Genomic DNA, 27,509 nt, shown 5'->3' with positions numbered 1-27,509 from the left:
TCTTGGAGAAAATATACAGCAGCTATTTCTTAACAAAACAACTGAATAAATGTCTTTTTGGCTTGAGGAAAGAATTAAATATGTGACTGAACTCACTCAAAATGAATCAAAAGGATCTTAGAAACTCAAGTCAAAAGGATCTAAATAAAGTAAGGTGGAGGACTCTCTAACATACAAGAATTTCCATGACAACAGGTCATAGGTATTTTATAAAAGTAGCTACATTACCTTTGTGCAATGATTTTTTCCTGGTGTGAAGCAATGTATGAAAAGCTCATCTCACTGGATTCGATGGAAACATTCAATATCTAGTCCATCTCTGTAGGGTCATAAAGGTCTTGCATGAAAGGAGCAGAGGTTCGACCAGAATAGAAATCCAAAAATTAGATTTCAGTTTCATGTTCCTGACAGTAATATGTGTAATCCATCCATCCAGTCCCATTTCCACAGAAAATGGGGTAAATATAACATTACTGAGGGAAATACTGGGTCTGTAGGCATTATCTTAGTCAAGGGAGTTTTTCACTTAGACTTGTCTTAGTTACTTCTGTGTCTAGTGCAGCATGATAACACGGAAATACCATACATAATATCTCAATTTCCACAATTTATGGGTGAAGTAAATATACTAAAGAGCTTAATGGTGGCTATATACATATTAATGCATGTGTATACAGACATCCAGTTCTGGAACCAGATGCTCTGGACAAATGAAACCAAGATTAACTTGTACCAGAAGGATTGGAAGAGAAGAGTGTGGAGAAGGAAAGGAACAGTTCATGATCCACAGCCACCACATCATCTGTCAAACAGGGTGGAGGCAGTGTTATGGCATGGGCCTGTAAGGCTTCCAATGGAATTAGGTCACTGGTGTTTATTGATGATGTGACTGCTAATATAAGTAGCAGGATGAACTCTGAAGTGTAAAGGGCTATACTGTCTGCTCAGATTCAGCCAAATGCTGCAACATTGATAGGACGATGTTTCACAGCACAGATGGATAATGACCCAAAACATACTGCGAAAGCAAAACAAGAGCTTCTCAAGGCAAAGAAATGGAATATTTTTCAATGGCCAAGTTGGTCACCTGACTTCAACCCAACTGAGCATGTTTTTCACTTACTGAAGACAAAACTGCGTGCAGAAAGACCCACAAACAAACAGCCACTGAAGGCGGCTGGAGTAAAGGCCTGGCAAAACATCTCAACGGAAGAAACTCAGCATTTGGGTGATGTCTATGGGTTCCAGACTTCAGGCAGTCATTGGCTGCAAAGGATTTTCATCCAAGTATTCAAAATAATCCTTATATTTATAATTATGTTAATTTGTCCAATTAGTTTTGAGCCCCTGAAAACGAAGCACTATGTATAAAAATGGCTGTAATTCCTTAACAGTTAATAAGATATTTTTGAATTCAAGCTGAATTAAAGATGAAAGTCTGCTCTTCAATCACATCTTGATGGCTTTGTTTCATATCCACTGTGGTGGTCTACAGTATATATGTGTACATATATATACATATATACATAATATGTGCCTGTGTATTATACAATTCATGCAAATTTCTAAGATGCACGCGAAAAATAAGATGCAGATCAGAGAAAAGTCAATTAACTATTACATTTAAAGAGTATTATAAGGAGTATATAATTTTTGGAAATTTACAATATAGGAGAACAAAAGAAGTCTAAGAGTGTTGCTTTTGAATAATTTAATTTGGAATACAGAACTCCTCAATAAAAATATATGGGTTAGTATAAGCTAGATAAACAAGAGTTCAAAAAATATAGCCTCTGTCCTGTTAGTCCACCATATGAGACCAAACAAAGGAGTTTGAGCTGGTGCCACCTCAAATGCTGCTCCAGTTGTTTGTCATTAATTTGTTCAGTGTGCTCATTTGGCCTGTCATAGTGCTGCTACTGCTAATATGTCTTAACAGAAGCACTTTCAGAGGTGTGCAAAAACATCTATTCAGAAACAATGTGCAGTTGTTTTACATTATAAACATGTTTTCAATATACTTTCTGCTGATACAATTTTATACAAGCAGAGAATAACATAAATGTTGGTGGTCTCCTCTGCCAACAGCCTCGACGTATTACTCCAGTGAATCGGTCTTTGGTCTTGACAGATTCAGTCGTTCTTTCCACCTTTCTCCAATCTTTAGAGCCCAAGGGAGTTAGGCTTCAGGGTGCTGTGCAAGTTTGTTGTTTGTGGTCCTCTGTCTGTCCTTACACAATGGTAACATGTCTGTGTTTCCTGAAGCCTGATTCATCCAAAGTGTTGTAGGCACTATTGTAGCCATTTCCTTCCAGGTTACTGTTGACAGCATCAGGCATCTAAAAATCAAAAGCAGAACAAATGTCACGTAAATAATGCATCAAAATTTGCTTCTCAAAATAGCTAGGATCTAGAGTTAAAACAGTGTACATTCATATTTCACCATCCCTCCTCCTTGCTATTTCAAAACAAAGATTATATAACACATAAAATATGTAACTACTGTATATTGCTCAACTGAAAAGGCAGCTTGGAATTATCAGGCTGTAATTGGGTCCTTGAATAACATATTTGTTTATGAGCGACCTAATTCATTACTTAAATTAGTTGAATGATCAAGCAATTAATTATCCATATGTCCGATGCCTGATAAATGACACGTTAAAGGATTTGTATCTTCATAGTTAAAGATGATGAATTCACATGGCTGGTAATTTCTTTATTTCATTTGCAAGAGCCATGCAAAGTGATCCATATAAATCACCACCTCTCAGGCTTTCTAAAGGCACGTAGAACCCAACATGAGCTTAGAGGAATGATAACATTTTGATTTAAGTGTGTTTGACTTTGCAAGGGTGCTGTATGCCAACTTTGTGTAAGTGTTCTTTCAAAACTCTATTTACTGAAGATTGTTTACGGAGTATGGCAGTATGGGTGCAGTGTGAGAAAGTGCAGGTGTAACAATATAGCTAATGTGCCATTTTCAAATAAAAAATCGGAACTTTTGTAGCCATGCTAACGAGTGAATTCAAAAAACTTTGGTGATCACCTGACTTTTCATTTAGTGCCATCATCAGGTCAAAATGTTTATTTGTCCAACCCTTTGATTAATGACAAATTCCTGCTGTACTAATGACATTCTTTGTGTTCAGTGCTGACTGATGAACATTAGCGTGCTAAGACACTAAACTAAGATGGTGAACATGCTAAACATTATACCTGCTAAATATCAGCATGTTAGCATAATCATTGTGAGCATGTTAGCATGTTGACTTTAGCATTTAGCTCAAAGCACAGCTGTGTCTAAGTACAGCCTCACAGGGCTGCTAGCATGGCTGTAGACTCTCAGTAACTGCTGTTATATCATGATTCAATTAAAGAGAGAATATCCAAAATAATTCTAATTTAGTAACTGTATGAAGGGGATTCAATTTTATCTTTCATTTTGTAAAATTCTAAGACTCTCTGCATTATTATTAATATTTTATTTGGGTCCTACCTTTGACTTTACCCCCTAATATCTCAAAATATATAGTTGGTACAACTTGTTCCACCATTTGTTACTAAGATAAAAGGTCAATCATTTGTGTACAGTCCCTGAGCCAAAAAGGAACAGAAGGAGACAGTTGTGACAGATCTTGACTCTTTGTTTCCTTCCCACCAATACTGTGTCCACGAAACGCAGTATCTCTGTCCAAGAGGTACCTCTTTATTCTCGCTCCCATGACCTAAAAGGGTCTATGTACACCACTGCATGCAAACATTTTCTATTGCTTATCATTGTGTATGACAGAGCAACACCATAACCCTACCTTGAAAATATTGGAGTCATGTGCCTGGCCAAAGCCACTCTCAGTGAGTTCACTGGGAGTGACACCTTTGGACAGAGAAGAGAGACAAGAGAGAAGAGTTTGGAATTTATTGTGTCACATGTAGATAATGGCTTGGTATAGAACAGTAGCATAAGCATGATAGAGTGCCAATTTGTCAAAGATTTTCATTTAAAGCTTATGTGTGTCGGTGAACTTCCACTTAACGATCTTACTTGTTTGACCCTCAAGCGCATATCCTGCGTTCACTTGGCCCTGTCTCTGTCCAGCCACACTGACACCACTTATTTGGCTCTGTGTCTTCACTCTCCTGCTACACACAGATGTGAACGACAGCACAGCATTTTACTGCATGCAGAAACATGTAGAAACTGTTGAGGTGGAGTATTTCAGGAGTATTTATAGAAATGTTCATCATTTTGGTGGCTTCTCACCTCATTTCATCTTGGTAGTTGCGTTCTGAAGGGGATTGTGAAATAACAAATTACTTTAATAAATTAGAAAACAAATAATTACGTTGTTATATAATGCAAAGAAGAGATATATAACTGAGGGCTATTTGCCAGTGGTTTGATTTTAGTAATTATACATACTGTCAGTATAAATTATGAATTCATCTTGAAAAGACATTTCTAAATAATTACAGAACAGCAACTTGGTAGCAGTCCCATTCTCATTAATATCTTCCAGCATCTGCTGCCCTCAGACAAAGGTTACTACTGTGACATCTGTGGTTTGGAACATGCTGTTTGTTGTAGGCTGTGTTAGAACTGATATAATGAGGGCCTTACGTTTTTCTTTCCTGCGTTTGTAGCAGAAGACAATTCCAATGATGAGTAAAACAAGCAGAGCAAAACCTCCAAAACCTACGACCACAGCTATCAGCACAGTCCAGTTAGGAGGCTTGGGAACTGTCGCAGACGGAAAGACCAGAATTAAGAATGAGGGCCTCAAAGAGCTAAAAGCTTATCATTGTCAAAATAAACTGTCAAATTCAAATACTGAACACACCTAAAAAGAGGAGAGAAGCAAAATATTCACATCAAAACACTCTGCATAAATGAAAAGCCTGTGATGCATGTACATTTCTATTTCTATTTTCTCAATTAAATTTTCTTTATATGTGAAATTTTTGGACATGGATCATAACACCATCATTACTGCCTGAACAGAAAATGTTAATGACAGTTTAGTGCCATATATCTCACATACTGAGCCAATACTGAGGTTTCTGTCACACAACCGATGGTGCCGATAATCCAGCAGCATCTCTAACCCACCATAGCCCCTTACATTAACATACTATATATCTCCCATCTAGACTTTGTCCAGATAAAACATAAAACACGTCTTTCATACACATTCAAATTGTGTTTTCCTCTCCCCTGCAAACTGCAGATTGCTGCAGGACTCTTACTTCCTGTTAGAAATGTCAAATCGCAAGCTCCTTCTCAGTGTCTGAGTAATACAGTATGCTGCATGCTATCTGTGTGCACATCCTGGTTGAAACCTTACACTCAGGGTTATTGCTGTTAATGCTTTTGCTATACATCCTATGTTGAATGGGTTTTTCATTCAATTAAAAGCCGATTTTATCAGATTACTCTCCAATTACCCCGGTCATATGTTAATGTTAGGTGTAGAGAATGTCTGTTTGCGGATTCTCAGACATTCATAAGACAGTAAGTAAGACAGTAATATTTGCTTGTCAGTTAAAGCCACTATATGTATGTAGTGGGTGGTGACCCACATCGATCTTACATGGAGGGCATCGCCTATTCATAGGCAGGTTTCTGATGGGTGTTCGCTGTTGGCCATGTGAGACAACAAAGACTGAAACTATAAGCTGAAACAGCTAAAACTGTTCAATTGTATTCTAATCAAATGGTTATGAGGTAGGCCTTGGGATGTATTATGGTCTCCACCTCCATGCACCCTTAAAACTGTTATTGAAATTCGTTTATGTAATCTTTAGGTGTGTTGCTGCATGGAGCCAGTCTATGCGTCTGATTTAGCTGCATTCCCCAAGGCAGTCACTGCAATGAAACAATTATGGATTTTCAGTGTAAATTTAAGGTAGTAGTGCTTGAGCATGTGTGGTGTGTCTAGTCTATTAGTGGGATTGAGCATAGTATCTCCCCACAGCAAGGCCTTCGGATATGGATATGATAATTTTGTTTGCTCTTTATAAGTTAGTCAATTTCTTCTGTTCGTTTAAAGAATATTATAGCTTTCGAATGAAGGATTGAAGGAGGTGACAACTAATATCTTTTTCAAACTTCGAATAGCAATTAGGCAGAAAGGATGAGGGGAAGAATGTTTGCTAGATACTGAATATAAAGACTTGTTAAAGACTTTCTTACCAACCACCAAGAAGACAGAGCTGGATGTTGGGTTTGTTAGTGCTGGCACAGTTGCCCAACATGCCACTGTGGTGTTGCTGACTGCCTGCAACTTGAGGACACTGGTGGTGTTAAAGGAATCCCCATTTGCCATGTCGGTGGTGTTGTACAGGCTGCTGTCTACAGCTTTACCATTTTGGGTCCAGGTTACAGTAGGTATAGGGAACCAAGCAGTTGTTACACACTGCAACTCCACCTGCTGGTCCTGTACCACGGTCACGTCCCCTCCCATGATGTTGACTGTTCCACTCTCTGAGAAAACAATACAGGGACAACGGAGAGGTTAAGTCAGGAATATAGTATGTTTTTAAGCCTCCGATCCAGTGACCAGCCTATTCATCGAGTGATGAGAGCCCGTATTGTACCCATCAGGTTCTTGGCTTTAGTGCTCCACGCAACGTGGAACGTTTAGTGCTCTATATGAACCAACAGTGTTTGGGTTGAGAGCCATAGACAAGGTAGTTGAAAATGTTTTCAGACCCAGGGCCTCTGCCAGGGCTTCTGTGTGTTTTTCTGTTTTTGCATTGTGTGTGTGTGTGTGTGTTGTCTTTAAGCATTGCAGGCTCCTGGCTGGGTGAAGCTAGAGGCCATCAAGGAACTGGGGGCCGCTGTAGTTTGGAGGCTCCCTCTCCCATGGCACCACCTTGTGTTACCTTGGAGTTTAGATTTTTCCACAGTGTTTTTAAATATTATCTTAGTTATGTTCTCTGCCAGTGTCATTTGTTGGAATTAAAATTTTTATTACATACAGTATATTAAACAAACTTAATCTCTTGAAAATAAAATTCCTCTCTTTTAGTTAATACCTCATTTATGGTTCCCTTTTTTGCTATGGGCTCAGGGCTGGGCCATAACATATAGTATTCAGAGACATTGTTGGTTTTGGTCTTTTCATGGGATTTGTCAACAATCAGAACAATATAAGATATTACCAGACTTGTCCCTTAATACACTTTAGCCACAGACACTTATGTCAAGGAATTGTCTAATTATAGTAAGTGGTTACACAGTTACAGTAGATTTGGCAAACAACACTCCCTGAGGGAGATCTCAAAAATTAGAGCAGCTGTAGGGATCCTACTCCAAGACTGAATCCCTTTTACAAACACACACATAGAGTATGTATAAGTGCCTTGGATCTTAAAGTTAATAGTACTAAAGACGGGGTGGAGGGAACTGTAGGTGTTGGCATGAGGGTAACAGCTGAGTGTTCAATGAGAAATGAGCTTATAAAGATGTTAGTATGGAGACAAAGGGGATACATGAATCATTTTAATGAGATAAACCAATGGAACAATCTCACAAAACATGTATTCTTATAATATGAGACTTTCTTTAGTTTGCTGATAAACTGTTTGCTTTTGAACTGTCCGTGTTCCTGGTTAATACCCCCTTGCAGAAAAGCAATCAATGTGTTCGACTGGCAGGCCTATTAAGTGGATTTATCCGCTTTAGCTGCAGGCTTTGCTACATGCGATGAGAATATGTCTGGAATCCTGGAGCTCCTAATCAGCAGCATGAGACAGAGCTCCAACATCTTCACAATCAATACCCATCCACAGCCAGGGACTGGAGCCCAGATGTTTCACGGTGAGATTACCTTCAGATTAGTGTCCGGTTGGTTCGCTTGAGTTGAGGCTTGTTGATGAAACTGCCTTACAGAGACAACTGTTTGTTGGGGATGTTCACACTATTCCCCCTCTGTCTGAAGTCTAATCCAGAGATCGAGGCCAAAGCTACTGATGAGTGGAGGTCAGAGTAGAGCTGACGTGGGAAAGTGTTCCTTCTGGTGGTAACAACAAAATGATTCTCAGTTCTGCTTCAGGGGGAGCAACTCGAATCAAAACATTTGAGTCAGAGATTTTCTCTTAGGGCCCCACATCTCCATTGCTGAGCAGCTGATATCCAAACATGTCCCACTTCTATAACATTTATAAGCCAGTGTTTGCAAAGCCATAAGCATCCCTGCAGTGATATGTTACATATTCATGACACCACAACATGTTGTTAACTACTACAAACCATTTAAATATCTATGGTCATATCTCTGAGCGTCACTGTATTAACTCCTCCATTTTGCTGTTTAAATGTTAGAACAGACTCATCACAGAAGAGGTGGTTCCATGAAGAAAGATTTCGTATAAGATGTAACACATATAGACCCTGACATAGAGTATTACACTGGAAAGTAGAAGTAGTGGACCAGCATCTGTTTTTTTTTTTTTTTGCTTTCGACAAATAATTTCTTTGACTGCCTTTATAATAATAATAATAAAAAAGGTGCTTCAAAGATTTCTTGTCTGATGTTGCATTTGTTCATATCTGTTTGAACTCAAGGTCTCTGACACAGCCTGTTAAAGTTGTATTAAGATGGTCCTCCCTCTCTAACAAATCGACTTCCCCCATTACAGAAGCAATTATAGTTACCCCCTTCTCCCTGAAAAAAAAGCCGTTAGACTCAGACAGTCTCACCACATGGATGAGCTGGAGGTTTTTCCATTCACCCACACCCTCATAAAGTGTTTGCCTGATATTTCCACTTCTGGTTTCAATATGGATGAAAATGACTGTAAGTTGACACAGCTCTCCCCATGAAGGTGATAGTAATGAGCCCTGCACGGACCACCTAGCATCATGCTACCGAAAACAACAAGACAGGCAAGCAAGTGTGTGTGTGTGTGTGTGTGTGTGTGTGTGTGTGTGTGTGTGTGTGTGTGTGTATTAATATGTGAATGTGTGCAACCACATTTAATATACTGTCTTCAACCGAGTTTGGTGTTTTTGATGTTGTTTTACTGGGATTTTATTTCATCTTTAAAGCTTCTTTGGTTATTTTTTATCAATAAGTAGAACATGAACACTTGAATTATTCCACAACAACAATGTCCAGACCACAGAAAGCTCAGGTTAAATGTCTATTCTTATAAATTGCTCCAATTGTGATCAGATGTTCTTGCCAGACTTAAGACAGATCAAAATGAATAGGCTGCTGCCCTCCACAGTACATCCCAGTCACTACACCTTCCTTACAACTATGCTGTCAGATTCGTTTATTGTATGAATAGAGATATATTGAGCTGATTTTTAAATAATACAATGTCTGGGTAGGGGCAGTGTGCATAAAGCCCAGCATCAGTGGCCCCTGAGAGGAACGTATGTAAGAAAAGCCTGAGAGATGTTTATGACCCTACCTTGAACATAAAGCTGTGCGGTCTTTGATCCATACTCCCCCTGCACAGTGCAGATGACCGGCCCGGAGTCCCCGCGGGTGGTGTTACGGATGGTGAACTCCACGCAGCCGGTGTCACCACCGGAGCAGAATGCGGCGGAAAACTGTTCTGAGGATGTGGTTACGTTGCCAGTTACACTGACAGTCAGAACCAGAAACCGTCGGAGGGTCCAGGTCATGACCTCCCATTTCCCCTCCACGGTGGCGCTGAATCGCGCATCCGAGCCTCGTAGCACTGTCGAGCTCGGCGGCTCCAGCTGGAACTGCTGCGACGCCGCTGAACACACAGAGGTAACACGCAAGGGACGAGACATGAGCCATATAGTTTATCACAGTAGAATCAGAACAAATCTGTCTTTACAGCACATGCCTCTTCATTTACATCTTCTTGTATTGTGCAACAACATAGAGACTTGATTTGGGTTTAAATGCACATGTTGCTTTACTGACCATATCCAGCCGCGCTCATCTGCGTTGGGATGTCTGAATATGTCTGGCTGCTTCTATTTAAACTGACCTCAGTGCAGTGCCTGAAGTCAGTTTTCAGTTTGAAGGTTGCAGCAAAATTCAAATGCACAAGTTTGCTGGTGAGTATTACATGTATATTAGGTCTCACAAAACATATAGCTTCATACTTTTATTGTAGTATTAGTGCCTCCTTTAATTTTTAATTTTAATTTTTTTGTAATTTTTTGTAATGGAATTGACAGAAGTAATGGTGAAAATGGATCATTTAATGTTTATAAAATGTATAAATTGCTTGATTGAATGTTTTTTTTTTCTTTCGTTTTTCTTTTTTTACTGTTAGTGGTAAAATATAAGCTATTTTCCCCCCCTGGCCTCACTTCAGGCACCATGAATTTGTGAGGAGGATTTGACATTCATGCATTTCATACACTACATATACATATACACACAGGATACATACAGTCACTGAATTGACTGATAAAATCGTTAATTAAACAATGATTAACTGATACTGGAAATCATGCTTTAGTGCAGCCCAAATCTCCCTATTACATTTTTGTGTGATAGGCAGCACACCACAGGTGTTCATGTCAGGGCTGAAGTGAAGCAATAACATTTCTAAATCATGCACCAGAATGCATTTTGAGAAAAAAAAAACTGCAAAGCGTCACTGATTCGATTCAGGGCTTTGGGAGGGCCTGCGTGTTATGGAAGCACATAACACTGTGCTTGAGACATGTTTGAGTTTGCTCAAGGTACGTCAATATCACAAAGGGCATTGGTTTTGTTTTGTCGGCTTTTGACAAGACTGAAACTCAAACACAACATTCGTCTCAAGCGATCCTTCACATGTCGAGCATTAAAGCTGAGCTAGCGTTTGTGAACGTTTCCTTGGTTTGGTTTCCTCACTATCGCTACATTTGAGTACGTGTGAGCAGAATGAAAACCGTCACTTGTGTCCGGAATGAGCAAGACCGCTTACTTTTTGATGAGAATGACTGATTGTTGAGTTTGGTTTGGTTCAACTTTTCTTCTTCAAGACAACACCAAGGGTAATGATTAATAATAATAATAAGAGTGGAAAAAAAACCCTGTCTGACGTGATGTGGTGCACAGAAGGTGTTACTCTAGCAGTAATCGCCCTGATGATGAAGGGCGCCACCCCATAGGTCTGACTTGATTTGCAAAATAAATATATTTTAAAATCACTTCACATGTTAGATGTGCATTAGTTGACAACAAAGGTCTTTTAAAACTGCGGTTATTAAGCAGTCTGCAAATGTAGTATTAAATATAAGCATTTAATTGTCATAAACAGTATGTAGGAAAGAAGATGTTTGTCATGAAGTATTTGGAAAAAAAATTGAATAAATTGCAAGAACCCAGACAAATATTAGTCTTTTTCACAGTTCACCTTATCAAGCAGACTGTTTGTTTTTCTAAATTCTGTCCACAACGGGTTTACACATATACTGTATGAGGTAATTTGAAGAAAAAATTCTGACCTTCAGTTGCACACAGTAATAAGCAGGTGCAGAAGAGGTTAGGCCATGATTTCCGGGAAACAGCCATGCTAGTGTTGTTATCCTGGAAGATGAAAGCGAGACGGCTGAAAGAATATGCAGGAAATGTGAAAAATAACTCCAAAACTAAAAATCATATGTTTGTACGGTCATATGTGGGTTCGAATGAAATGAAATGAAAAGCTGGAGAAGGACAATCGGCGGGCATTTGATGTTGGCTGAAAAAAAAATCCTTCTGAGTGGAGGTACAGCGCCTGCTGACGACCTCCTCAGTTAGCAGCTTCGCTTGCAGAGATTTTAATCTAGTAATGGTTTTTCTCAACAGTTTTATCCAGCACATTTTGAGTTGTGATGTCTTGTTGGATATATAGTTGAGTATTGAGCACTTGGCTGAAGTATATTCGGCCCAAATAAAGCCCCAACTGTTCAGGGTGGCTTACTTCCTTCCAGGAAATGAATGACAAAGAGATCATTCTTGGCATGTATGTAGTGAAGTTTTCGAAGGTATTCGTATCTTTTTAATCTTTTAGCACCAGAGATCTTACTGGACGGATTGGTGTAAATGCACTAAACTGTATATCTGTTGAAATTATTAGATCCCTATGGTGTATTTATTTAATTTTGGACATTTCCAATGAAAATACATTGACAAATTTGGTAAATCTAGGATGGTACTTCTGCTGTTTTTTGCTGTTAGTGCCCAGAGGAACTAACTTGTCTGTATGCTAACAAAGGCAATTTAGCTGATCAAAGGTTTTTATCCTACTGTTGCTCATTCACACAAAATGAATGTATCACAAAATGAGGAAGGTTACATTATCCAGTTTTATCCCTTCTATTACCACACTATACTACTAACTTATTCTTACTTCCTTATTGCAAAAGCAAACTGTAATGTGGTACGTGCTGGCTGTACACAGTTATAGGTTTTCCATACTTTGCAAGTGTTGATATCAAAACATCTAACTCTCATGAATCATCTGAGTTGATCAAATCTCTGCAATCATAACAAAATAATCCTCAGAAGTAACAACATTTTCAGTTAAACACACTTACTGCGTGATAGCTCCCGGTATGCCGTGAGAAATGGATCAAAGTTTCATTTCCTGAAACGGCAGGTGAGCTGCACGACTCCACCTGTGGCTGTGAAACTCTCACAGGGAGCAAAGTTCAGGTCTGGCCACTGCAACCAAGCAATTATCTACACGGTATACCTGTCAGTGAGTAATCGTGATAAGTGTGTGTCCCAAACAGCTGCTTGGCTGTGAGCGTATGACTGAAGTTTTCACCTGCTGGGACAACAGACAGGTGAGGTTTCTATGTCTTATCAGGAGGTTAGCTTTATGGTATATTGTTTGTGAATCAGTCAGTGTAAGTCGGTTTTTATTGTTTATTATTGCTATTCTTTTTTTATGTTTGTTTTTTTACTCTCCACCGTGGCCCTGTTTCCACGTCTTCACTTTATTCTTCTACAACCAACGTCTGAATTTATCCTTTCACAAAGTAAAACAGAGGGGAAAACAAAAACTAAACTGGGAAATACATGACAAACCGACAACAGAAAAAAAAACCAATGAAGATTCTATGTCTAAATATGCTTCTTAAAGGCCGTGAAAATTTCTTTTCTCAATCAGCTTCTTATAAGAAGGAATGGAGTCCTACACAAACACAATAATTTCTGCCGAAGTTTCTGCTTTTTCACATTAGAGATTTCTGTATTTCTTTTTTTTTCTGTGCTCTTCTCACTGCTTTGAGGTAGGTGAGGCTCAGTAAGAAAAACATGATGCACAAGATTTTAACAACATTTGAACCAGAATATGATGACAGTTGGCTGGTTGTTTGGTAACAGTCAATCCAAACTTACCAAACCACACGCTCACAGTCCTGATGAAGCAGATTAACTGAGCGTTTAGCTATGATAGCCATGCAACACTAGCCCATCACTTTTCTAGCGCCATAATCAAGTCAAAATTTCAGCTCATTCATTTCATACTTTTGTTTATGAACAAATACCTGCAAAACCAATGACATTCCCATCAGCCTCAGTTTTAATTTGTGTTTAGTGTTTAGTTAGCATGCTAACACGCTAAGATACTTTAAGATACTATGGTCTAGTTTTGATGAGTGTTTAACTATGAATTAATGATACCTAAAGATCTTTTCTCTACTTTCTCTCTCGCGCTCCCTCTCCTTTTTTCTTTTGTCTTTTTTTTACTTTGTTAGCTGCATATTTAGTTATGAATATTAAAGTACTTAAAGGAACCCTGTGGATTTTTAAAAAATACTAGTAGTGGTATGGAGCAATGTATTTATAAGTGGGCCCATATTTTGTGAATTAGCGCAATCACAGTGACAATGCAAAAGACAATCTGTCTGATCATTTCAGCTATTCTGCTTCCTGACAGTTATTGCCGGTGAAAAATAGACTGTTAGCAAATATACATGGATGTAAACAATGCAGGATTTAAAATATTTTTAATAATCAGCTTTATTTTTTTAATGAGGAAGGAAATGCATTCAACCTATTTGTTGGTGTCTGGTGTATACCAGAAACTTAAAGATTTTATTTTTTTTTGCCCATGTCCTGTACCACAGGGCCCTTTAAGATTTAAAGTTTCCAGGTGCTTTAAAAACTTGTGATACCTCAGGAGTTCCACAGTTGGGAAACTATTGGAAGTTATTCAGTTTATAGTTATTTAAAACTGAGCGAGTGATTACAGCATCCCTCTCTTCATTACAGTGAAGTTAAGCAGGCACACTTTTAATGGGATGCTCCTGTTATTCAAAGTGATGTTGCGTATTGCTGTTATTAAATGCATAGCTTCACCTCCACCACCTACATCATTAAATTGCTGCTAAGATATTAAAGTAACTGTAACAGTTATACTCATCTTGCTGATTATACTAAAGTGAGGTTTTGAATACAGGACTTTTACCTATATTTGAGTATTTTTACACAGCTGTAATGCTACTTTTACTTGAGTAAATAACAGCCTTATTTCAACATGATGACACAATAACTTTTAGACATTAACAACCAGTTCACGAAACCAGTCCACTGTTGCTTACAGTGGTAAATACATGTGATTGTACTGGAATCAAATTCATGGGGGTATATTAACACCAACTTAAGCTTCTTCACACTACAGAAGAAGTAGTTAAGCTCCTGGCCTATGAACTATCCAAACTCAAATCAGGCTTATTTATAGTGTCAGTGTAAACGGGGTCATGAAAGTTACTTTTTTTAAAAACAGTCACTCTAACAGCATCTTCCTTGCTGAAGTGAGTCCTGATCTTTGACCTTCCTGTGGGGTGAAAAGGGGGGGGGGCTCTAGTTTCAATTCTATTACAGTTACTATTACATGATCGCCAAAATTCATATTTTACTCCGTCTCTCATCTACCCATACATCACAGCACTGAGCACTGATCACAAACATAGTGTATTTTCTTCGCTGCCACTCACACTGAATATGCAGCTCTCCAGGGCAGTTGGCCTGCAGCAGGTTGATGAACGGAGGGAGAAGTTTGCTTATGAACAAGACTTCACACTCTTACATGGGGGCGGCCTGGACCTGTGATAAATTCTGATGACTGTAAGTGGGACAACAAGATCATCACCACTAAGCTAATTTCTACTTTTTAGTGTAACACAGGCTGCTCCATGAAGAATGTAGTTGTACTGCTCTGCATTGAGCTGAAATAGCCCTTTCAAAAGAAGCTGATATAACTGAGTGATGGTTTATATATTGACCACTAGAGGTCACTGTAGGATTACGTTGTGCTTATAAGAACTGCTGTGCTCTATTTGTTCAGTGATGCACATTTTATACACACCGATCAGCCACAAAATTAAAATCAGTTACTTGTTTTAATATTGTGACTGAACAGGGTATGAGTGCCTTTCAGGGCATTTGGTGAGTGAATTTTAAATGCACCTCCATTTTATTAAATTTGTTTGTTTGTCAGCACATGAACTCTGTGAACAACCTTCTCCATGTGATTTTTTGTATCAATTATAGCTGAAGTTCCATTATAAAAAATCTGGTATATGTGGTGCCAAAGTTTAGCATAAATTAAAGTAAAGCAACATTAACTGCAGACATTAACTTTGATTTGAAGCGATCACGATTGGAAAATAAATTGTACAAATTTATTTAACGTGACAGTAATCATGAATTACCTGCATAGTAATGAAAATAATAACTTATCAATTATCAACTCAAAATGTTACTCATGTTTTTGAAAACATACGTTATTAAACTGCCTAGTGTAAGTCTGTGTGCACTGAGACCAAGTGGCTAAAATGCACTACATTCGCATAGAGTGTTAAGCAAAAGTCCTAAGTCACTATTTTACTTAAGTACATACATAATACATATACATCAGTATATATAATACATAAGTATTTGCAACAAAACGTCCTTAAAGTACTCATCTCGCAGAATGGCCCATGACAGTGTTGTATATCATTATATTATTGGATCATTACAAATGGTGCATTAACATGTAAGCTGTAATTCAATGTAGTATTTGGTATTTTTAAAATCTTAATCTGAAAAGTAACTAGTAATTATCTGCAAAATAAATGTAATAACATTAAACATACAACATTTCTCTCTGAAATGTAGTGGAGAAAAATCATAAGATAGCATAAAGTCATAACAGTGAAGAGAAGAACAAGTACCTCAAAACTGAGTAAATGTACTTTATTACTTTCCGTCACTGACTCTTTTTGATTTGGGTTTATTGACATCTAACTTTACTATTTATTTATACGTATTTTTTCTGCTGTCTCCAAAATATGCTCACTACATGGAAATCCTAACATTACATGTTGTACATTTTAAATGTATAGCAGATAAAACAACCAAAATGCTTTATGGTGTAGATTACATTGTAGCTGCACCCGTACAATTTGATATCACGTGGTTACAAGTTATTGTGTTTTTACTCAGCTAGTCTGCAGTAACCATTTTCCAGTGTAAAACCTGGCTAAAAATAACAAAAAAAAAACAGTCTACTGAAGCTGGAGAGCTAATTGCCGGTTAAAGCATGTCAAAAGGCCTTTAGCGGAACAGCCTCCTGATTAGCAGATCTCATATGATGCTGCAGGGAAACTGGCACTGCAGTTTGTCTTTCCACTGTTCTGGTTATAAGCTCCTCCGGCCCACAGTCATGGTTTTATGAGGGCAGCAGTATAGTATGAGCTGGAATGTCTCGAGACACAGCTGGTATTGTATAGGCAGACGCAAGCAGACAACCATGAAAAACAGGAAGTAGATAGTGGGGGAGGGTCAGCAATAGTAGTCCTCTGATCCCCCGCATATAGCCCGCAATGGAAGTAATTCACAGGCCTCCTCCGCCAGGAGAGCCACAGTGTCAGGGATCATGAGTCATAAGTCATCATACGTGCTCGTTCTTGTGGTGGCTGCTTGACTTAACTATCCTATTGTTTTATGTCACTGTTTATAACCACAGATTAGTTCCATTCAATTGCTTCCTTATCTGACAATGCGTTACCTTCCTAACAAAAAGACACGCCTTCAGAGCACGCATTAATCACCATTGTGGGATTTGTTTTTGAGGTGTCAGCAGTTGGCTAATCAATGGTTAAAGCCGACTAAGGTTTATTGTTACTGAGCTTATTAGGCCATGTTGCGACTGGAGCAAGCCCCCGCCCTCTCACATGTAAATTACAGTGTTAAAGGCAGGTCATGGACACCCCCCCACTTACAGTGCAACACATTCCTTGGACTGCTGAGTGGTCAAAAACAACAAAATATCCTTTTTTAGAATGGAGATCTGAAACTGTCATATTTTTCATTCTACTTCGTTTCTGTATCATTTTTAATATATAATCATTTAATATTCACATGACTTCCCAAATTTATCAGAATACTCATGTACACAAACTTAAGAAAATAGAAAAAAAAAACATTTATCAGGAGAAACAAAGCTAATGTTATTTAGATGGACTAAGTTTTACATCTGCAATAGCAGTATAATCTTCCTTAGAAAACAGGCCAATCCCTGTGAGTGTAGATCATTTTTGGTTTTGACTTCCTTTTTAGAGTCAAATGTCTCATTAATAAACACGGATGACATATAGATTACTGGTTTTGAAGCAGTAGCACAAAAGTTCCATACAGTTGCTGTGCAGTGTTGAACTATAATATCAGCCCTTAACGTCCATGTGGATTCATGCTGTGGGTTCTGGTGCCGCCGAAGCCCCCCTTACACAAACTGTTGTAATCTGGTTTTACCCACTGCTCCATATGGGAAGGTCGCCATTCGCTGCATGGGAGAAATCCACTTAGCAAGGGAGAGAGAGAGACGGAGAGACTCAGCTTTTCCTTATAAGAAGCTGATCCATTCACAGTCAATCAGTCTTTCACTTCCCTAACAACTGATTGTTTACAGGCCAACAGTGCAGTGAATGAAAAGGGTGTTTGCACACAACACAGTTGTTTGATCTCACCTGTTCATGGTTTACAAGACCTAACGAGCCGCTGCTGACAAGTGGCAGTTGAGTCTGTGTAAGCGAGAGTAGGTGAAGAAGATAGATGAACAAGTCGCCCTCTGTCAAAGAGGCTTTGGATGAGGTCACCTTTACCTTCATCCTGTCACCCTCTCCCTGAGGATTATGCCAACGTCTCTGTTCCAGTTACCTGTGAGACAACTCAGTGCTCTATTTATTCTTTCTTTAAGTCAAATATATGAATGTTTGTGCCACAAAAACAACAAACAGGGGGCTCATTTTTATATCCTCTTTCTGTGAGGTAAAACAATAATGTGTCAGAGAATTAGCAGTTGGAGCAGCAGTCCTCTCCACTGTGGTCTCGTTCTCTCCTCTCAGTATTCTGACGACTCAAGAGGGAAAACGAGAGTGAACAGGACGGAAAGGACAGCATCAGGCAGCAGCTGTGATGGAAGGGCTCCTCCATACTCAACACAACAGCATTGTTATCTGACACCTATCTAATGCCTTTTCCCCTCCTCTTGCCCTCCTTTGTTTTTTTTCCTCCCCCTGTCATATATACTATATATATATATATATATATATATAAAAGTTGCATGGTCATGTAATAGGGACAGGTTTTGATGTCTTTGCTACAGTAGGCAATTTTAAATTAATGGAAAAACAGATTATGCTGTAAGGAGACTCCAAGTTATTCTGAGTACAAAGTAGATCAATATGTTGTCACTGTGTTAAAATCCACAGATACCGCTCCCCACAGCATTGTTACCTGTGTGGTGGGCTAGCTCAGCTCCTTGTGCCACGTTTTTTCCACTTTTGAATCCTTATCTTACCATATAAAAGAACTTGTTTTTAAAGAGCAACAAGTTATGGGTCAGTATAGTATTGTACAGTACTATATACTCAGTGGTGGAGGAAGTAATTCGATTTTTACTTATGTAAAAGTAATTTTACTCAATGTACTTTAGGGTAGTTTAATCTATAAGAATTTACTAATATTATATCTTATCCTATATTTTGTACATAAAATTGCTAACACTTTTTATAAGCAGTATATAAAAATTTAATAAATACTTTATAACACACTGTTATGTAGTTGTAAAAGATATATGGACATTTTAAGAGTCAATTCATGTATAGTAGTTTTGAACAATCATGACTACTCCTATGAAGACGTATTTTGTTTTATTACAACTGTGTTTTACTATTACTCCCATTACTATTTTCATTCATCATCTATTCATATAACAGCCTCCAGACAAAACACAGTAATAAACACTTATATCTTTGCTCTAGTGTTACAAGTGCTACAATGCTTCATTTCCCTCTGAAATGTAGTGGGGTAGATGCATAATGTAGCATAGAATGAAACTACTTAAGGAATTTACAAACACCTCAAAACTGTACTTAAGTAAAGTTTGTTCTTAGATACTTTCCACCACTGTATATGATATTGTTAGATATTTTGTTCCAACCATATATTTAAATGAGTTGTACTGAATAAGGCACTGACAAAGAAAAAAAAAGATACAGATTTTGGCATAATACTTCTTACACAGCAATACTGCATCTTCCCATTAAAGATTTATCACTGTAATGCAGGGTTTCTATGTGTTTAAATAAGGATAAGTAAGTTGCCTATTGAACTGGACCTGTACATATCTTGTTTAAACTCTTAACAGTCCTTGCGGTACATGAATTGAATATGAAGGCATGTCCTTTTATCAGCTGTAAACTATTATTTACAACAGTTCTCTGTCTTAGACCAGCTGTAAAAGGCCATTCTTGTTTAATATCCAATCTACAGTATTCCAGGGCACGACAGTGAAGTGTCAGTCAAGACAGGACTCCAGCTCTGTATTTCCCCTGAAGCTCCAAATTAGATGGTAAAAAAAAACAAAAACATTTACATCTAGACTGCTCTGAGCTACGTTGCCAATACAAAGAGAAGAAACCTGTGGAACTGGTTGCTGTCATCAAGATTTACATTTTTACTACAAACCGTAATTCTTTTGCAAGCTGTTGATGCTGCCATAAAGCACGTTGTTTTAAGTGACAACAAGAGCTAAAGGTACCTAATTTATACATCACTCACCCTGTTCTTGTGTTGTTGAATGGCAGTGGGGTGGAGTAAACTTCTGAGGTCATTACCATGATAATAGTGGCAACCATCAGCATGGGTCCAATTGTTTACACCTCTCTGCCCACAGGGAGCAGGCAGAAACGTTTTATTTGGACAAACTGGGTGAATCTACAGGGTGTCAAAGAGAGTGACTGTTTGTGTCTGCTGCAAACTTGCAACCTAGTTTTAGTAAATAAATGTATCTTTACATTAAACTTTGTCTACTGTAACCTGAAGTCTGGGTCACAATTTCATATCAATTTTATGAGAATTTCGGTTTATTTATGAAATACTTTGTGTGAAAGTATGCTCCTGTTGCCACATATGAAAAGAAATCCTTAACTTCAAAACTCACCTGTATGTGCATGCACATTACAGGGTCAATGTATGACTGTTTCTCTGAATCCTCCAATGTAATTTAGATATGTTCCTCACAACCACATTAACATTTTCAGATCTCATTAAATGAAAGTACACCTCAGTTCATGAGTGTGTGTCTCATGTAATGCATTTTGAGCAGGGCCCATGTTCACTGTTTGGACAAATCTAATGCTCAACAATTTATGCCACGCAAATAATCTTCAGACAGGATTCCGTTAATGTTGTAAACTTTGTAAAGCCAAATCACCAGAACTTCATATCCAATCTACCACAAAAGTATTCAGGTATTTTGTAAAACTTTGTACCTGGATCATTTCTTTGGTGGCCAGGAACAAAAACCTCAAATCTCAAGTCAAGAAATCTGACCTTTATGTATTCCAGCATTTGTTAGCAGTAAAATGTCACAGACAGGTGTGACTTGGGTTGGGAGAATACTCCAAACAAAATCAAATTTGGTGTGCTCTCAGACTGCTGTTGAATGCAACCCTGCAGGAAATGCCAGTCAGCTGTGAATTCAGGTCTGTTTATTTAATGGTGTTCACACCAGATAAAGGAGCTTGCAGGTTCTAGTGGCAGCGAATGCTCACAGATTCCTTCAAACAAGAAGCAGGCCATAGGCCTTAACACAGAATGATATACTGCATCACTGCATGGAATTATTTGAAAATATCTGTTCTACAGCCTATCTTAAACAATGTTGACCAGTTTGAGGTAATAGTGTATTGGGTTGAATCAAAGCCACTTGCAGTGTTCCTAATCAGTTATAAATCTGCTAGCATTAGCTTCACACTTGATTACTGATTTCCAAACTGAGAGTAAAAACTTTTTTTTACACAATCTCTACCTTACTAAACAGAAAAAAAATGAAATATTCGACATGAAAATGAGACTGCATACGACTCTAGAATGCACAATAATAGTGGGCCAAATGCTGCGGCAGCCTTGAATTAAAAATTATCATCAGGATGCCTGGACAGATTGGAATGAACAACATTTGTGTTGTTGCATAGTGGCCACTTAAGAGCTGGGGATTTTTTTTTTTCTCACCTGATTTGAAATGCATGTAGATTAATGTTGCTGTGTCCAAGTACTTTCTATTAATTTAAAGAAGCTCATTGTTGAGAGCATATTGCCTCCTCAAGGCTAACTATTGTCTACTAAAACAAGATGTTGGGCCGAGTTGGTCCTCTAAAGGATGCAGGGAACAATCCTTTAGAGGACCAACTCAGTTATGGAGAGAAGAATAGCATTTTTATTTGAGTATTTGATCTATGATTTTTTGCGGCATGGATTCTTTTATTTATGCCAAAATCGTCATCATCATAATCATATCTGAACACGCCAATTAATAATATATAATAACAATATGTAATAATGATGCCTTTTTTCAAAGCATGACCCGATTTAAAAGGGGCTTTCCTACAGTTTATTTTTGTTGAGTACACTTTTATCATCTACTTCATATACAGTCCAAAAGAGATGAATAGTGTTGATGTAGCACTATGTTAAGCTACATTGTTCCGATTTCATAAAAGCCCACGTTGAAATAAAAAGCATGCTAATAACTTTAAACTATGTACTGTAGCAAAATAAACAATTAATATAGAAATTATTGCCAAAAGTATTTAAGTCAGTTTCTCCTATTCGAGGCAATAGATATTGGTGTGTGAGGTACACATAGAAGGCTGCTTTTATTAGGCTATATGAACCATAGTATATTAACTTTTCTGTATCTGTATGCATGATATATATATATATATATATATATATCTGAAACATTCAGAATTTATTTCTGTTGTCTGGGCAGTTCACCCGAAGAAACCAGACAATGCTCAGTGTTGTACAGATTCTCAGGGCAGTGGAGGGATAAGAGGTAGGCTAACACTGTCAGGGTAGTGTCTGTATCATTCACTCAGGGGAGATAAATTAATGTCTACGTGCTGAAATGTCTGAAATGACTTCAGCACAAAGCTGGAGCTCCGCCGCGGCCGTTTCCACTGATGTCATGTCTGGACTGCACTCTCGCGGCGCAAGAGCAAGAGGACGATGACAACACTGGAACGAGGTGGCACAAGAGAACACACTCGCTGAGAGCGGTACCCACACGTATCCTGTCGCCATTTTCCCAAGCTAAAATACAAAAGACTTGGCTGGGGGAGAACACACCCCTCTTTCAATCTTCTGCCAATACACATGCCACATTTTCTTTTTATCAGCAGTGTTAAAGACGCAGATTGGTTTAGCTTTTAACATACAGCTGAAGAAATGCTGGGAAATGACAAGATGAGGCGCTTGGGGAGAAAGAAAAGCCTTTGTAAGCGACGTGAAAGGCTGATTTAATGACAATTTTGCCTTGTTACAGCAGCTGGTTCCACAGAAAGACAAATAGCTCGCCATATTTGTTGACTGACGTATGACGTACCCACATAGGTAGGAGCCCAGATTTGAAATCGTCTTGTTGACCATTCTGTCGTCCAATCAGCGGGCAGAGGGGGCGGGGCATAGCCCCGTCAATCATGCAGGAACTATAACGGTTTGAATAGGGAGGGAGGGGGAGAATCCAATCCGGTTTGAGCTAGTTTTTCCTCCAATGGAACATTAAGTCTCGTAGCGCTGTATTAGACTGTACTGGTACAGCTTTATCCAGAATATACCACTGTATTTTCTCCTGTATTCAGTAACATTTTGCTCTTTTTTCCTTTTTTAAAAACACCCCACACAAACCAACCATGCCTAAAAGGAGCAAAGTGAGTAGACCGATATCTTTCATGCATTTAGTAATACAGCATTTATAACCCACAAGTGCAAATTTTAAAATGGGCTTGTTACAGCTGGCGGCCAGAGTAGTTCAAATGTTGCTACCAATGTCCGTTTTCTCTTCCGAGTAAAAGTCAACAGTGTTGCGCCTTGCAGCCCAGAGTTTAGTTGTTCTGTAGCGGCTGTTTGGATTTTCCGAACTGGCTGATTCTTGGTCTTATCGCTCTTGTACAGTGATTATCTTTGTGCCTAGTGGTTTTCCGTGTACCGGGTTTTCTACTGCAGACTGGTGACATGCACAGTTGCATTTGTGTTTAAATACATCTACTCTCGGTGTAGGACAAAACGGGGGTCGTTTTCTCTGTCGACGGATGGCTTTTCTGCAGAGAAAGTTGTCGGCATATCGATTGTTTCCTATGGGGGTCGTCCCGCTGGATACTAAAGTTTCTCGGACAAAAAATAGGACCGAAATTGAAAACGCAAATCTCAGTAATCGCTTGTTATTCGCCGCGAGTTTGACTGTAGGCTAATGTCAAGGTTGTTATTTTTGTTTGGCCACCAAGTCTTGTTTGTGTCTTTCTTGTGGAACGAAACCACTTAATATGATGTTAACAACGACGACGTTTGCCAAAGCCCAACGTGCATGTGCGCGTGTATTGTCAACGCACGACCACCCTTCGCTCCACCGGTGGAAAATGCATTTTCTTGGAAGGCGTTCGCCGTGTTGGCTGGAGGTCTTTCTGTGTATTGTCGGCTCAGGCCAGTTGTAGGTTATGCAATGGCGAGCCTCCGTCAGCACAGCGCTGCTCCTGTTGCTGGGGGTTCTAGTAGATTCTGCTACCAGACCGACAGAGTCGCTGAGCATCTCGGAGTGACTCTTTTCAAATTAATGGCGGGAACGCTCGCTACACTGCTCGGTTTTCTCTCCGCACACTGGTAATCCCATTTATTACCAATGAATGGATGTGTCGTGAGGAGGCGGAGTCCGCCCCCTCCTCCACCGGAGTTTTACAGTAGGGAAATCACTTGCAGGAGCAGGGGGGACACAACATAATGCCGTTTAAACTACATCATGCCTTTACATCACCCTTCTTAGACTATAGCTGTTGTAGTGCCAAATGCCAAAGGACACCGTCTACAGATTATTATTATTCCTGCGCCCAAACAAATAGTTCCGCAAGGACCCATTTTCATGTGTTGCAAAGTAACGTGATATGTCGAACTGATTTAATGACTGACCGACGAGCTGGTCTTATTCACGTGGCTTTGGTATTTTCATGCACCGAGCATAGAAAAGAGCTCCACTGTGCAAGATTTTAGAACATATCTCAGTCAATCACAGTGTCACTGTTCCGCCTGAACTAAATTATGTACAAAGCTGGAAGTGCCGCCATAGGTTAATATTCTGTCTGGACACGCCCACTTTTGAATTACATAACTAATACTTAAAGCCCATGCCCCATTCCCCACCACCAACTAAACCCACCACAGGCACAGTAGAATGCAGACAATCTCCTTAACACGATTTTCTATCCGTTTTTTTCCTCACAGGCAACTGCAGGAGGTGAATCAGCGGTAAGGAATAAACAGAATAACATACTTTTGTTTGGATTATCTATGTTTTATTCATCCTCAAAATAATGACACACTTAGTCTGTGCACCCACCAGGGGTCAGTAACATCCCATCACTGAGAGCCATTGGCTGATGCTGAATATTAAAAGTAATCACACCGTCTGTTGCTTCACTCTGCAGCCCAAGAGGAGATCTCTCAGGTTGAAAGATGTAAGTACAGATAAACCCAGACTGTCACAAACAATGTGCATGTTGTACACGGCGTTCTTGGTGCTGACATTAATGCTGCTCTTCCCCACAGAGACCTGCACCTGCAAAGGCAGAGCCCAAACCCAAGCCAAAGGTGGGACTTTGGTTTGATTATGTCTGATATGACAAATGTATTAGACTCTGGACTGTTAATTGTGCGTGACTAATGTAGTTGATATTTTTGTTTGCAGAAGGGACCTGCTAAACCTAAGAAAGCTAAGGAGGTGGAGAAGGCCAAGCCTGAGGAGAAAGCACCAGAAGCCCCTGCTGAGAATGGCGAAGCCAAAGCTGAGGAAGAGGTAGCGGTCGTGTCATCATATATAAACATGCAAAATTTCATCTCCTTGGTGATGTAACTTTAACACTCCGAATTTGGTCTTACAGGCACCAGCTACAGACGCAGCTGAACAAAAAGATGAGGCAGCAGAATAACATCTCTCAAACCACGTCTTTTACCAGTGCTCCCTGTACCTCTTTTCTTGTACAATTCAGGGGAATATTTTTATCAACTATTTTCTAAATACAGGTTTTTTAGTAGTTTGATTGTAGAGAACACTTTTTTTTATTGAAAGAAAAAAGTCAATTTGGAGACGGGAATTTCATCACATCCCACAATTTTGCATCGCCATAAATATTGCGGTCATTGTTGTTACTGTCGGTGGATTTCATTTCAGTTTTAAATGTGAAGGATGGGAGGGTGCAGGACAGGTTACCGTGTCAACACGCAAGCACGAAGTTCACAGGAGCAGGGGCAACAACCGGAAGAGCTTGCCTGCGTGGATTACATTCCATATGCTTTATAAGGGACAGTGTACTGTAATCTGTGCCGGGGTGGGGATGGACAAAGTCACAGGGCAACTCATTGTTTTATTGTTTATAATGAAGAATGGTGTTTTAGAATGTTTGTAAGCTTTGTTCCTATATGTTAACTCTTGTACTCATGCAGTTTTCGTAACGAATCTGATAAATAAACCTAAAATCCCTAATACTGGAGCTCTCCCTATCAGAACTTTGCATCACGTGTGTTGGTTGTGTCTCTGTTCTGTGATAGCATCGCAATAAATTTGTATAGCTGCTGTGAAAAGGGTTTTCAATCTTTCTATATGCAGTGTGTAATGGTACATTGTAAGGATGGTAAAAATGGAATTTGTTTTCTTAGCCAAGCTAATGGGGTGTGTAACCATAAAAAACACTGTTGAGACTGGTTTCTTAAAAGGCCAACAGTCAAACTGTACATTTATTTGAGATGTCAAATGCATACCAGCAGTAGCAATATTCATGTGGGTTTTAGGTATCTGTATCAAGTACAAGTGTGCAGTTTCTTTTTATCTGTTTATAGATGTACCTGTGTAATGATTGTTATCAACAAACCAATAAAACTCGGTTGGTAGTTGTAATGCTGTGTCGCTTTGAAAAATCACTTCATTATTAGCTTGACTAGACATTACATGTTGAATAAAAGATAAGGCTTGTTACCTCTTCAAAATCGATAAGATTGAATTTAGCTAATGACTAATGGCTTTGTATTTTTGAAAAAAAAAATATTTTGTCAAAGCATGTCAGACAATAGTATTGATAGTGATATTAAGGTAAGAAATTAGAGAGATTATATACACACACACACACACACACACACACTATAGGCCTCAGCAGTCTATAGATATGAACAATAAATATTACATATTAGTACCAAACAAGCAACTGCCGAGTTTGTGTGCGCAAGTGTAAAAAAGAAAAATCAAGCTTATTTTGGTAAAAGGCATAAGGTAACATTCCGGAGGGGGTTTGTATAAACATCTGGTTGACTTACAAATATAGGTTGAACCTTTATTTTAAAACGTGCATTTTGATCCAGTATTAGAGGACATGTCTCTTACAGGTGAAGACGACAGGTTCACAGACAAACCAGTTTCAGTCTACATTGAGTCCGGTGTAGGATTTAGCACGTTTTAAGGGACAAAAAGGGAACATTTTATAGAACGCATAATAGTAAAAGTACGACTTCGAACCACTCCTGTTAAATAATGTTGAAATTCAAATGTTCTCAGTCCCCTGCAAAGCCAGTCTCAAAATGATGGCTGTTCGAGAACTGCCCGGTTAAAAAGCGATGGCAGCCTAGTTTCAGCACCATGGACAGCTTCACACTGGACCGCGCGTCTGTCAGCTGTTCTCCCTGCTTCGTCTCGTAACTTCCCTCACACCATGGTGCATTTATAACGGATCACCACCACTTAGTTACATGTAGCGTCTTCGTCGGCAAACAAACCGTTAGCGCCGTGCGTCCTTACGTACATGCGATGCAGTGCACGCTCTCTTCCGCGCGCCGCTGTGAGCCCGTCCGACACGAGCTGTGATTGGCCCGGAGAAATAAAGCAAGGAGAGGCTCACCTGAGTACCTTCAGCTTTTACCACTGACGCTTTCCCGAATCCACACTACACACACGAGCCTGTCTTGTTCACGTCCACGCGTTACACGTTACACGAATGCACGTTA

The 27,509-nt window shown here is 39.1% G+C and overlaps 2 protein-coding genes across 5 annotated transcripts; one reads left to right on the top strand and one right to left on the bottom strand.

Annotated features, from left to right (window-relative positions):
• Positions 1–1,711: 1,711 nt before the first annotated feature.
• igsf5a (immunoglobulin superfamily, member 5a) lies at positions 1,712–12,598 on the bottom strand. Of its 4 annotated transcripts, none has more exons than XM_040149796.1 (9): positions 12,509–12,598; positions 11,435–11,516; positions 9,424–9,738; positions 6,194–6,484; positions 4,622–4,741; positions 4,265–4,289; positions 4,046–4,143; positions 3,813–3,877; positions 1,712–2,339 (listed from the first exon to the last, which is right to left on the bottom strand). In XM_040149796.1, exons 2-9 carry the CDS (start codon positions 11,499–11,501, stop codon positions 2,232–2,234), a joined length of 1,089 nt encoding a protein of 362 aa, XP_040005730.1. In that variant the 5' UTR covers positions 11,502–11,516; positions 12,509–12,598; the 3' UTR covers positions 1,712–2,231. The 4 variants fall into 4 exon arrangements, with proteins under 4 accessions (XP_040005730.1, XP_040005731.1, XP_040005732.1 ...); XM_040149797.1 differs by having other exon boundaries at positions 4,046–4,140; XM_040149798.1 differs by lacking the exon at positions 4,622–4,741.
• A 10,397-nt stretch (positions 12,599–22,995) lies between these two features.
• On the top strand, positions 22,996–26,412 carry si:ch73-1a9.3 (non-histone chromosomal protein HMG-like). The gene is made up of 6 exons (XM_040149733.1): positions 22,996–23,182; positions 24,744–24,767; positions 24,947–24,976; positions 25,068–25,109; positions 25,207–25,314; positions 25,400–26,412. The coding sequence occupies exons 1-6, from the start codon at positions 23,165–23,167 to the stop codon at positions 25,445–25,447; spliced, it is 270 nt and encodes an 89-aa protein (XP_040005667.1). The 5' UTR covers positions 22,996–23,164; the 3' UTR covers positions 25,448–26,412.
• The last annotated feature ends 1,097 nt before the right edge of the window (positions 26,413–27,509 follow it).

This window comes from Xiphias gladius, chromosome 17 (assembly GCF_016859285.1).
Source record: "Xiphias gladius isolate SHS-SW01 ecotype Sanya breed wild chromosome 17, ASM1685928v1, whole genome shotgun sequence".
NCBI lineage: Eukaryota > Metazoa > Chordata > Actinopteri > Istiophoriformes > Xiphiidae > Xiphias > Xiphias gladius.
Note: the sequence above shows the minus strand (reverse complement) of the source record. Positions and strands in the feature narration are given on the sequence as shown.